The 14,117-nt window shown below is 41.1% G+C and overlaps 1 protein-coding gene across 3 annotated transcripts in view; it reads left to right on the forward strand.

The window, feature by feature from the left end:
* The window catches only part of pvrl2l (PVR cell adhesion molecule related 2 like), a 253,556-nt gene that overhangs the window by 109,129 nt on the left and 130,310 nt on the right, over positions 1-14,117 (forward strand). For all 3 annotated transcript variants that reach the window (XM_088329438.1, XM_088329439.1, XM_088329437.1), the window contains exon 2: positions 13,001-13,113. In XM_088329438.1, coding sequence (XP_088185564.1) covers positions 13,001-13,113 — 113 coding nt within the window. The remainder of the gene's footprint in view (positions 1-13,000; positions 13,114-14,117) is intronic.

Here is a 14,117-nt window from a genome sequence, read left to right on the forward strand (position 1 = left end):
GTTTTTAATCAATGTCAAAGCTTGATTGTCTGGCAGTATTTGAAACGGGTACGGCATTCCTTTCAGCCTCCGATGATCGGCTGTCCCTCGGAGGAGTCTTTATTAGCGCCCTGCTGCTAAAAGCCTTTGTCAATCAATCGTAATCCTGTTTCTTTTTGCCGTTTTGAAGGCCGTGAAACATATTTTTGGAAACGTCGCTTCGACACCCTAAGCACAAAATGGTAGGCGGCAAAACTGTTTTTTTTTTCACAGGGTATGGAAAAAAACAACGACGAATAAATATTTGTCTCAAAGGGATTACAAAAGAGGTTTTTTTTTTCAATTAGGCACAGAAGGTGTGGTGTTGCTCCCCACAATCATGCAGACATGTCCCAAAATGTTCTACGCGCCATGAAACTCGAGAAATTGAGTCTCAAAATTGACTGATTGAAAACAGACACATAACGATGGCGGGTACCGTTGAAAAAGAGACGGCGATTGTACTACACAGAGGTTGCATAGTGCTCATTTCTACTCGGGGTAATAGGAACACACCGTGTCCTTTGAGGACTTCTGACTGTTTTGTCCGAGTTCTGTTTTTATCATCTAAAGCTTTACTTTTCTTCGTGTACAGTGCGTGCTTCTTTTTTGCCTTCGCGTCCTTTTAGGTATGAGATTATGACTTTTTCTTTGGAGTTTTTCGCCGCGTGTCTTGCAATCAAAATAATATTTTCCAGATACCTCCCCAATTAGCGTGTGGGCTCCCGAAGGCTTCCAGGTTAGCTCCGTTAGCAGTCGGCTAGGCTGCCGTACTATTTGGTATGTTTACAGCTCGGTTGGTGTTTGTTGCCGTAGCGTTTTTTTGTTGTTGTTGGCTCCCGGTTATCCTGGCTGTTTACTGAATGTTTTTAGTCATCCAGCTTCCCATTTTTCTGCCGATCGGTCCCGGTTAGCCTTCTCTAGAAGGCGGCTAGCCCACCGTGATTATTTTGTGTATTTGCGGCTGGTTTGTGTTCGATGCTGTGGCTGCCTTTGGTTGTTGTTGACTCACGGTTATCCTGGCTGCTTACTGCATGTTTTCGGTTGACCAGCCTCACAATTTTCTGCCGATCGGTCCCGGCTAGCCCTTATTTTGTCTCTGCTAGCCTGCCTGTGTATTATTTTTGTCAGTTGGCCCCATTTTGTCTGCCATTTGTTGTACCATTGCTGCACCCACTTTGCTCAGGGCATTCTCTACAAAACTTGCAAAGTTTTGCACGGGAATCGATAGGGTGACTGGCTTGCAAGGGTGCTGGTGTTCTTCACATTTTGCTCAGGAATTCAAACAGGAGATAGACTGTCTTCAAAATGCAAGATCTTGGAAAATAATTGGAACACACCGATAAAATAGATAACCATACAGTAATGCAAAAAAACTTTTCTCACATTTTGGATGTTTTATAATTTGGTTATCCCTTTATATGTTAAAAAGTAATTGGATATGCAAGCTGAATTTTAGTCATCTTCTTTGTCCTGATCAAATATTCAATGCGAGTGGTACGGACTTCTTAATTATCTGCAGATCCTAATCCGCTTAATAAGAGCCTTTGGTCAAATGACTTACGTATAATTATCATTATATTATAAGAATGAAGCTCTTATTTGAAGAAATAATCGGTGTGAACTGTAAAAGTAAAAAAAGAAAGTTAAGAAGTTAAAATGAGTTTTATTTCAATAAAATAGTATCTAAAATAACAATCTAAAAATATTGTTTCATGTTTCATTTAAAAAATAAGATCATTGGAACGGGATTGACTGCTCATCAGGAAGTATAAAGCCTCTGGGAATTATTTTAGTATAATAAATCACCATTAGATTGCAGGAGTGGCTTTGACTAGATATCTGTGCACACATCGAGGACGTCCAACTTCCTAGTGTTGCTTCCTTTATCCAGCGAAAGAGTGTGTGTAAGTGGCCCCATATGGCGAGTAAGCCTAGTGAAGCAGTGTGGTGAGAATCGAAATATGGACAAATAGTATTGGGCAGTTAACTCCTAAGGAGAGCTTATCTCTCTAAAAAATAAGATGACAAAGTCCCATTGTTATCATCTGGTCGGAGAGGGATGACATTTTGTGCACGTCAGCAGGAAGGCGGTCGTCAAGTTCATGCATAGTTAATGCATAGTTCATGCATAGTTCATGCATAGTTCATGCATCAGGTCAGGGTTCTTGCAATAATTTACGAATGTATTACTAACCAGGGTGTCTCCCTTCCGAGTGTAACCAGGGCCGACCCTGCTTAGCTTCCTGAGATTGGTTGTTCTCAGGGTAGCATGGCTCTAAACAGGTCATGACTTTAAGCCAGGAGATGGCAGCAGGGAGTAATACAGTTCCATAAGACTTACAAATACTTTAACCCTATGTCACCAGTCACTAAAATCGGTTAAGCCACATATAATTGAGAAGCTGCAACTCTTGGGATTCAAGATATGATGATTATTTCAAAATGTACTCCTCGCAGAAACATCACCATCAGTCTGAAACAAGATACTTGAAAACTATAAAGCCAGCATAGCTCACCAATAAGTCCCCTGGGTGGTCAGCTCTTGAGACGATATTTTGCAAACATGGACCAGTTACATTCAGGACTATCCAATGAATCCAACTGTGTACAATATTTACTCGAAAACACACGATAATGCCGACAGATAAAAAAAAATCTGCCTAAAAGCATGCCTCCATTATTAGACGACCTGTTCTTTTCGCCTCACAACTTCTGTTTACAGATAAACAGACTTGTAAAATTACTCTCCAAAAGACTGTTGGCCTCTGTCCTTTTGTTTGACACCACACTCAGGTAATAGCAGCCTTTTTTTATGGTCCACGGCCCTTACTAGCCTATAAGGGCCTTTATTGATAAAAATAGAATCACCTTTATTAGCTTCCAAAATCTTTTGCCAGTAATAACCAGTTCAATTGATGATTGAAACATTGGTTAGCCAATGAAATTCCCAACATGATTTTATGCCATTCAATTCGGAGCTGAAAAAGAACGTGCACAATTGCAACCTGGGATCCATTCATACTCGCGATAATCACGCGCAAGTGTACACAACAGTGGATTGACTTCTGAAAAGAAATGTCAAACATTGGCCAAATTGGCCAAAGTCAGATACACGGTTGCAGAGGTTTGAGTGTAGTAAACTGATCGTCTCCAAATGGCCACCCTTCTATTTATTTGTGTTCCTACTCAGATGACTGAATGTTAGTAGCACTTGCAGTTTGGGACAAAACGTTGAAAGTGTTCAAAAGAGACCAAAAGCGTCCATACAGTTCAAGAATAGCATTCGATTGACTTTGGGTACGTCTTTGATTGGGATTTTCCGCCATTTTACAGGAAATGTAAGGGGTTAACGGAACCATCAATTGTAATCAATGGTCTCATTTCCTCAGAACGGAATGAAGTGGTAATCAGGTTGCATCTTCTTGTCCTTGTTAGCGCGACGGTCTTAAACACCGCGCGTATGGACGCCTTCACGCTCGAGAGGGCCACAACGCGGCCCCCTCCGGACCCCCCTTTACGATAAAAGCCGCGGGACCAGCAATTACCCAGACGAGTTATCGCACGTTTAACCTGAAAGACTGCCGGCGATGCTAACGCGCACTTCTCTCTCTCACTCATGGATGAGCACGTAAATGGCGAGAAGAGGGCCTGAAAAGCAAGACGTTCAAAGCCATTACTGAGAGTTAGCAGCCTTGTTAGCGCTCATATTCAAGGATGCCGTTTCTGATGGGTCAAGTCTGGTTTATTTGTTTGGCCCTGAATCACAAGAAGTCTCAAAGAGGTGTACAGACTACACACTATTAAGACACTATTCCCTGATCTTAAACCTGCCCATGGGCAAGGAAAAACTCAAAACCTCAGCAAAATGAAAAAAACGAGCTAATACCCCTTCCAGGATGACCAGGGTTATTTTTTCCAATTTTTACTCAATTTTAAAGGCCTACAGAAAATCGAGTCCTCTAGCTATATAGGCGTTGGTTGGTTGGTTAGATCCCTTGGGGGTTGTCTCACACACAGTAACCATGGCAATCGCCTTCCTGTGAGGTGCACAAAACGTCATACCTTTCTGACCAGACGATGACGATGGGACCTTGTCATCTTTATTTTGGAAAAGGATAAGCTCTGCTGGGGAGTTAACTGCCTACTCCTATTGTTCCATATCTTGACTCTCACCACACTGCTTCACTAGGCTTACTCGCCATATGAGACCGCCTACATACACTCATTTGCTGGATAGAGGAACCAACACAAGGAAGTTGGGTGTCCTCGATGTGTGGACGGAGATGTGATCAAAGCCACTCCTGCCAACTAATGGTTATTTATTATACTGAAATCACCCCCAGGTGCTTTATATATACTGACGATGCCACAGGCACTATTTTCTGTGGTGTGTCTTGGGCAAGTACAGCCTGTTGGCGCCCGTCCCTCTACAAGCCAACATATGATCCCACCCGGTTTTCAACCAGGGATCTGTTGCGTGTTACGACATATCAAAATAAAGATTCAACCCTCATTTGAAAAATAGTAGGTTTCTAGCTTTTAGTAAACAACAGATGGACATTGCTAAGTTTCTTGAAAATACTAATTTCCCCAAGAACTATGAAAAATGGCTTTTGGGAAAATTTGCAATTCAAGCAGGACTTTCATTTTGGTGCTTTTTTCTTTCTTTTTTTTCATTTGTGATACCTCCAATTTATTTTGCTTTTTGCCATAAACACAAAACAGCACATGGGTTAATAGTATAATTTCATGTGGTGCTTACTTGTGTATAAGCTTTATACGCTGTGCAGCTAACAAGTAAGCTAATCATATCAAAATCATATAAACTAACTTTGCATTTTAAAACAGCACAGATTCAATGTCCTGGAAAATAATAAAACATTTTGAAAAACTATCTGAACTTATCTTAATCTCTGAACTATGTAATCAAACATTTGAATAAGAAACCATTAAATCATCCATAACATAGAAAGGGTTTTGCGCAGTTCATCAGTAAGTATCGAGCCCCTGGGAATGTTTTCAGTAGGATAAATCACCATTAGATAGCAATAGTGACTTCGTCCACGAATCAAGGACGCCTTTACTTACTAGTTTTGCTTACCTTTTCCGGCCGATGAGTGTTTAGGTGGCCTCATATGGCAAGTTGGCTTCGTGAAGCAGTGTGGTGAAAAAAGCAAAGATATGGATAAGTACAGAGATTGAGGAATGGGCGCCACCAGGGTTTACTTGCCCAAGACACACAATAGGAAATAGTGCCCCTATAACCCCACACGGGTTAAGGGATCCAACCACCCAACCTCCACAGACATTAAATGGACAGTGTGTAATATTTAGCGCCTCCTAGTGTTACAAAAAAGACATTCATCCAGTATTTGAATACTAGGCAAAATTATCATTCTAATGTTAATTTTTATATTTTAAAAAATCCTTAGAATTACTTCTACACTCAGATCGGCTCTGTGTTTGTCCGGCATCCTGTTGCGATGCCTAGCCGCGTATCACTGGCTTTTGGTCATACCAGGCAACACAGTGCCGCCTAGTGGTCAAATATCACACATTGGGGCTCAAAAGCTTCAACAGAGTTGCTTTTTTTATTTCTAAAAAAATGACGACGGCCCTCCATCATTGTCGTTGCGAAGAGGAATGACGTTTCGTGCACGTCCGCAGGGATGCAACCGCCATGTAGAATTTTCTTGAAAACGAATTCTTTTCGAGAGATTTACCAGGGTTTAACCGTTGTTTACTAAACAATGTTAAAAGCTAGATCCATCCTTTTTTTCTTCGCCTATACATAGCTAGAAAACGTCATTGTCCATAGGCTTTCAAAAAGTGGCCAGCACCGGCTCTTCCCATTTGACAGAAATTTCTGCCATTGAATAAGTAAACAATGAATAGTACTCACTGGCTAGAGAGCGCTCTTGTAAATCTCCTGCGAGATCAACAGTAAACGAGATAGCAAGGAGGCTAATGCGCAACCCAAACAAACCAGAAGACCTTCTGCTTGCATTTCTCTGCCAGGCGAGCGTTCAGCTCGTAATAAAAACCCCTCAAAGCCCCCCATCTCCTCTCTCACTCTTGACGCTCGAGAGAGGATAAACAGGCAAATGCCACCAGCCTCTAAATGTCAATTAAGTGTGATTCATCCCTCCGCTGCTCATGAGGAGGTGAAAAAGCAGCGGGGGCTCATTTAGCCTCGCCCCCGCGTAACCCCACCCGACCCACTCGCCCAATCTACCATGTTGCATCTGCCTAAGAGCAGATATAGTGTTTATTCATCTTCCCGTGTGCTAAGAGCAGGGTGGGCAAACTAAGGTTCCCGGGTCAGACCAAAAAAGCATCTTTCTATCGCCAACAAAGATGGACTTCTCTACCTGCTCAACTTGCTCTGGAGCCACATGCGGGTCTTCGGCACTCCTGAGCTTTTTTCGAAAATGTTAGATAAAGGTCCATACTGCTTTGTGAGGTTTGATTTTTTTGTTTCTGACCATTTGTTTGCAAGGTTCATGCAGGTGTTTGAAATATTTGCTTGAAATTTAATGTTGTGTTTTCATGGTCAGGAAATTCATGCTTGAAACTGATTGTTTTTTTTTTCCATGGCCGTGTTTCCTGACAGTCTGACTCTAGACGACACTTTTTAATGAAGAAGCATTTTAAAAAGTGTGTAAAAATGGTGCTGGCTCCAGTTTTCATTATCAAGTTATCATATGAGGCGTTACTGCCCCCTAATGTCGCATCAAGGAGGACAGGTTTATCAGACTAGTCATGGAAATTCCGATTCTTTTTGTGGGGCAGCTCTTTGGGCATTATTCACAGATTTACAAAAACATTGTAAAGTAAAAAACATTTTAAAAGTTTTTAGACACTGATCAGATTTAAGAAAATCCCTGAGAATGCAAAAAAAAAAAAATACTCCTCAGTGGTATGATTAAATGATAAAATGTCAGGACCAGAACAGGAACCAGGAACCACTCGCGTAACGTTACTCACAGTTTTATTGGGGAAGAAAGATGGGAGCGCACACTCGATCGTTGGTCGCGGGGAGTAGGTTGCTCAGCCGCGGAAGTGGTATTTCCGTGGCGGGGGATGACGGTGCCAGGAACTGAAAAAGTCGAAATCAAACGAATCGTGGCGGGGGAAAAACAAGTGCAAAAACACAGGAAAAACGGAGATTTACAGACGCACCGACAAAAGGCGGCTGACAGGACAGCGTTTAAATACTCACAGGGAGCCAATCTGTCAACGAGTTTAGGCGCCATGGCAACCGTGACAGAAGCTGACGCCACACGGCTGGGGCCAAATGGGCGGCATGGCAGCCGTGACATACAATGCAAAAAAATACATGTTTACAATTCTTTTTTAACCAATTTACTTACAGATCCTCTGAAAATATACATTAAAATAAAAAGCAAACGATTAGCAGTCGAAATATCGAATGCACTCTGCTTCAGAGCAATCAATATCATTAAACGAGTCCAAATTTGGCTTTTTTTGTGCTTTTCACACATACACTATTTTCTTTCCTTTTTTGTCTTCCGTATTGAACGTAATTATTACCCAACACCTATACAACCTTTTGTGTGTGACGTAGCCAATTGCTGAGGAAGAATGGCAGAATTCATGTCAGTTTATAGTAGTCTACACAAAAAGATTGTACAAAATAGCAGCAAGATAGCCACTTTGTTCTAGTCATCAAAGTCAAGGGAAAAAAACACATTCTTTTGATCGGCGCTGGATTTCTTCCTTTGTAGGTACTGGGAAATTTGGCCATTAAAAAGGTGTAAGAACCCTGTGTTTGTTACATTATTAGGATTTTGTGATGAAATACCACCTGTCCTTGGTTTCTGCTTCCCAGCGTTTGGGTCCACGGCAAAACCAAACACAAAGGGGCGTATTGAAATGATATGGCTGAGCTGTCGTGCACGGCTGAGCTTCTGCGTTTTTTTTTTTTTACGACAGACATCCGCTTTGCAAGCGTGCACGCTTAGCAGGCGTGCACGAGTGTCATGCAGTGTTAGGGGGGGCTCACTGCTTTGACAAGGCTGTCGTCTCCCCCCGGGCGATGGGGAGCGTGCTTCAATTCCTGTCTAATATGCATCCTACTGTAATGAAACGCTCGTGTGCACACACGCTATTTTACTGTAAGGGGTGAGAAAACTACGGCCCGCGGGCCACTTGTCAGGCTTTTCGATCCGCCCCTGCCAAATATTCAGAATCAGTGTTGGGCGCCTTCCTGAAAATAAAGTCATTAGTTACAGTTACTAGTTACTTCATTTCAAAAGTAATTACGTTGCCCGCCAGGGTCATCGAGGAAACACTTCCTGTGGTGTGTTTTAGGCAGCCTGGCGGTGCCCGTCCCTCCTCAGGCTGTTTTTATTGAGGGGTTTTGCTCCCCGACATGGTGCAGATAATAATGGTTTCCATGGTTACCAGTACCAAGAGAAGCCTCCCGTTCTAACTCAGAGACAGCACCTTCATTATCTGGTTGACATTGTTTACTGACCCCCAAAAGTACTGCGTTACTCTGAAAGTAACGATCGAGCTATGAATTACCGTAAATACTCACATTCAAGCCGACCCCTGAAACTGCTTAAAATTAGCCACATAACAAAATAAATAGAAGAAAATATGTGCGGCAGTGAAACCTTTCATTTCTAGGCTTGAGCAATCTTGAGCTTTCACAAACACTTTGCTGGGACACTCAATATCCATTTTGTCAATGACCTATGGAAAGTGAAAAGTCTTTATATTTCTTGGCTTGTGCAATTCTGTGTCTTCAAACTACTCGAGATTTTATTCTCATTTTCTGTGTTATGTAAAATATTAATTATTTTCTTCTCCTTTATTGAAGAAAATCATTTTAAAGATAATAAATTCCGCACTCCTTCACTGTAAATGACATGCTCACTTGTGCCCCATTGATTTTGTTGTTTCTGTATGTGCACCTATAAACTGACCACTGATTTCAGTATTTTATAGTTTAGATGCAAGATGTAAAGAGAATATCAGGACACAGGTGGCCCCCAAAATATTTTTTATTATTAGTTCTTCATACGCTATTATATATATTATCATATTATTTTGTTTATGGGCTCAAAAGCCCTGACAAGGTACTGTGGCCCTTGGAAAAACAATCACATGTAGCTGGAGACAAATGCGTAAATAAAATAGTAACAATGAGAAAAACGATAATATCTACTAGTGATTTTGCTTGGATTTAAAAAATACAGAAGAAGACGTTGAAATAACAATTGAATAATGCCTGGAGAAAATAAATACATTTCAAATACTAACAATAACATGCAGCACGGCGGCGCAGTGGTTAGCGCTTGTGCGGCACAGTTCATGTCATGGGAACCTGTCGTGGGTTCAAATCCAGCTCCAGACTTCCTGTGCGGAGTTTGTATGTTCTCCCCGTGCTTGCGTGGGTTTCCTCCGGGCACTCCGGTTTCTTCCCACGTTCCAAAAACATGCATTTCAGGTGAATTGGCCGGTCCAAATTGTCCATAGGTGTGAATGAGCGAATGAGTTGTCTGTCCCTGTGTGCCCTGCAATTGGCTGGCAACCAGTTCAGGGTGTCCCCTGCCCACTGCCCGGAGATGGCTGGGATGGGCTCCAGCCCCCCCCGCGACCCTAATGAGGATAAGCGGTACGGCTAATGAGATGAGATGAGATACTAACAATAACAAAAATGATCATAGTATGAATAAAAAAACATTCTGAAGAAGACCATGAAAAAATAATCTCATATCGCTAGTGAAAAAAAATATAGATATAAATGAATAACAATAAGAAAACTAAAAAAATACAGTGCTATTTGTTAGAGCTTTTGCTTGGATTTGTCATGGTTTAGCACCTGCAGTATGTCCCCTTCACCTAGAGATGGCAGCATCAACCCTTTTTCCAGTTTCCCTCTCTACTCATCTGTCCAGTTGCTCCCAATCTACCAATCAGCCAACATCTACCGTAAATACCCCAGGCTCCGACTTTGTGTTGCTTTTTTGAACCCTACTCAAGATATTCACTTGCTAAGACGACGAGCTTCTCTTCCCAAGACCTTCTATACCAGGCCTTTTCTTCAATGTCTTCTTTGTAAGATGTTCCCCACCTTAAGACCAGGCATTTTCTTTTCAAGACCACCCTCACAAGTTTGCCCTCCTCAGTAGTCCCAATTCCACTCTTGCTTTTTTTCTTTTTAGTTAATTTCGTTTTCGTTATTGAATAAACACCCCCTTTGGTGGTTTGATCACATCCCAGTTATTCTTCCCGTCTCCTTGTGTTCTTTATTTGGGTCTAACCGACATCCCGTGACTAGATTAAAAACGAATACAGAAGACTTTGACAAAATAATCACATATTGCTGAGGGAGGGGAAAAACAACTTCACAGAGACAACAACTATTGTTTGAGTGAATAATGAAAATGTATTTGACAAGGCAGATACACAGCTTGTACACTGACAATACACGAAGAAACACTTAAATGCAATGAGGCATACACACAAACACATAGTGCACAGTCAAAGCCGATTTCTTCTAAGCTCATCCGGCAACACACTGTTCCATATTGTGCCACTGGCACACTCAAGAGTCTTTTTTTATTCCCGAGCACTTGGGTCCGAAAAGCAGCTAGCCGATGCTAATCCCTCTTTTTTGTTTGTATTTTTTGCAAGTCAGCCAGACAATTGTCTGTCTGGGCTAGCTGCAAGGAGAAGAGAAGACCCGCAAGGACACCGTACGACTGTCAAGAAATCCATTAGAGAAGAAAGCATTTCAAAAAGACCAATTATTGCTTTTTTATAGACGGGTAAAGAGTTTGGATTGAGAACATCTTGGTCAGACAATTATCTATGGGATAAGCGAGTACAGGAAGCGTTTTTCTTCATTTCGCTAACGTCAGTCTGTCGAATCGCTAGCAAGACAAGTGATCGAACAATTGAACTGTTACATGATTAATGTACAAGCAATTGATTCTCTTGTATCCTCAATCACGGTTCACGGATCCCTTAAGCTCACGGGTTGTCGGGGCACCAATGAAGACGCGACTCTGGACACATTTCTCCACTGTTGACAGTCCCTGGTCTGTTTTTGGGTGGTTGCAACGTTAATACCAGTCCATTCCGTTATTTTGCAGGACCAGTTCTTTTTCGGTGATAAGTAGCGCAAAGGGCATCCACTTTGATATGAATTTCAAAAATAGCAACTTAGCTGGATGGCTTGCTAAATAGCTAAAAAGGTGGCTTGATAGCTAGCTAGAAAGGTAAACCGGTAAAAATCTAAAAGGGACCTAATTTGCTAGCTAAGAGAGTAAAAAGCTAACTAAATAGCCAGATAAAACGCTAAATAAGCTAGAAAGGAGGTCAGGTTTTAGCTTAACAACTGGCAAAAAAGGTAAAATGTTAGCGGGGTGGTATGCAAAAAATGAAAAAGCTTGCTGAATAGCTTAAAAAAGTGGCTTAATGGTTAACTAGCAAAACAAAAAACAAAAAAACTTCAAAGAGAAAAAGCCATCTAAATAGCCGGATAGAATTAAAAAACAAAGCTACATAGCTAGGTAGAAAGGAAGCCACAATTTTGCTTGATAACAAGCTTAAAAGGTCAAATGTTAGCTAGATTCAATTGTTTGTTTGTTTGTACATGATTCAAATTGAATCTTTTCTTCCGGCGCCGTCACGAATGGCAGCCACTCCAGCAGCTCCCGTGTTATTTTCGATTGTTCTCAGCTCAGGGATGCTGCTGGAAATGTGAATTTCCCTTCGGGGATGAACAAAGTATCTATCTATCTATCTATCTATCTATCTATCTAGATTGCATGCAAAAAAAGGTTAAAATCTAGCTGAATAGCATGCTAAATGGCTAAAAGAAAATAGCTTAACAGATATCTAGAAAGGAAAACAGGTGAAAAACTCAAAGGGAGCTAGATCGCTAGAGTATAAAGCCAACAAAATAGCTGGATAGAAAGTTAAAATAAAAGTTAGATCACTAGCTAAAAAAGGGGGCCAACATTTAGCTTGATAACTAACAAAAACGATAAAATGTTAACTAGATAACATTCAAACACGTAAAAAGCTAACTAGATAGCCTGCTTAATAGTTGAAAAGGTAGCCTCATAGCTAGCTAAAAAAACTGCATTTTTTTGCTTATTTGCCTTTCAAAACCCCAAAATTTACATTGAGTTTGTTGTATTTTCTGTAAAATCAATCAATAAAAAGACAAATAAATACGTGTATTTAATACATAGATTCTCTTTTTATTCTCGTAATTGCTTAAAGATAATTATTTATACTTGAATAGATTTTTGTGTCCATAATGCCCATCAATTGCAATTTAAGTCAAGTCAAGTCAGGTCATATTTATTTGTAAATCACGAAGAGTCTCAAAGGGTTTCACAGATTATTACACTATATTACACAGACTATTTTTCAGCCGACGAGAAGAGTAGGTTATTCATATGCTATGGAGTAGAAGTGAGTTTTAAGCTTAGATTTAAACATTTCCACTGAGGTTGTAGATCGGATCTCAGGGCATCTCAGCATTCCACAGCACCGGTGCCCGGATGGAGAATGCTCTTGAACCAGCAAAACACTTCTTTGCTCTTGGGATCACCAGAAGACCGGCAGTCTCAGATCGTAAGCTTCAGATATCTTCATTTCTAAAATAACGACTTATTACCAGGTTACATACTGGAGGTAGGCTTAATTGGACTCAATCAACCACTTAAAAAAATCTTCTTACTAATAAACCACAATGACCCGACTGGTGAGCTATCTTCAGAACAGGTTCACAGGCACCTCAACTGCCAATAGGGGGCGCTACGTCGGAGAGCCCTGCTTTATAGGGTTCGATGTCTCGCCCAAGAAAACGTTGACATTTTTTTCATGGAAAACACAAAATTGTCCAGTTGACCCCTGAACAACAGTGTATGCGTGTATTTCAGAGTGCCCCCTTCATCTTTTTCCCGTCTTTGTGTTTTTTTTCATGCAGGTGTCGGCGCTCAAAAGGTGCGAGTGGAGAATGAGTTGGAAGCCTACCCCGATGAGTCGGTGGAGCTGCGTTGCCAGTTCATTGATGGCAACGGCAAAACCAAACTCACTCAGGTCAGTACTGTGAAAAAGTATTTGCCGCATTCCTGATTTTTGTGTTTTTTTGCATAGTTATCACTTACAAAGGTTTTGGACCATCAAACCAGTTTGAATATCACACAGAGTCGACCCAGAGACCAGGGTTGGGTAGGGTTACTTTAACTTGATTACTTTCAATTACTTTTGGATTACTCCAATACCAAATATGCTAATAAAAGACAAAAGAAACTAAATATGAATAAAATTATGACTCACAACACGTGGTAAGCTCTCTCCTGGCTTTGATCTCCGGCAAAACTACCATAAAATGCGGCAGAAACAAAATGAAAATAAATCCAAACAGCCTGCCAACATCATTTTTGCGGTTCAATGTATTCCGTTACTCCCCAAGCCTGCACAAAATTTAGTCATTTTACCCTGCCAAAGACAAACAAAATGCACTCTTAAAATGTAAATTCCGTTTATTAAGGCACAGAAACAAAAAAATCAACCGACCTGCCCCTATGTTAAAAAGTAAATGCCCCCCCTTGTTAAATTACAAAGTAACTGTGACTAAGCACCGTTTTGGGAAAGCTGAGTTGAATTCCACAGGCCACACCCAAAATGGCTTTCCACCCCCCTGTGTTGAATCAAGAAATCACTTCAGTTGAATCTGCAAGACAAAGTGAAGTAGGCTACAAAATATCAAGAACACAACTAACTTGTTACATCCAAAGAAATTCCAGAAGAAATTGGAAAAAGTGATTGAAAGGTCACAAAGCCATTTACAAGGCCTTAGGGCTCCAGCAAACCACTATCAGAGCCATTATTTTCAAATAGAGAAAACTCTGGCAAACCTTCCCAGGAGTGGTCGACTAACTAAAATTACTCCAAGGGTGTAACGACGGCTCATCCAGGAGGTTACAAAAGAACCGTAAAAAACATCCAAGGAACTGCAGGCCTTGCTGGCCTAAATGAAGGTCCGTGTTCATGACTCCACTATCAAAATGACACTGGCCAAAAATGGCATCCATGGGAGC

The sequence above is a fragment of the Urocampus carinirostris genome, chromosome 2 (genome assembly GCF_059441175.1).
Source record: "Urocampus carinirostris isolate Australia breed hairy pipefish chromosome 2, RoL_Ucar_1.0, whole genome shotgun sequence".
In the NCBI taxonomy this organism is placed as follows: domain Eukaryota; kingdom Metazoa; phylum Chordata; class Actinopteri; order Syngnathiformes; family Syngnathidae; genus Urocampus; species Urocampus carinirostris.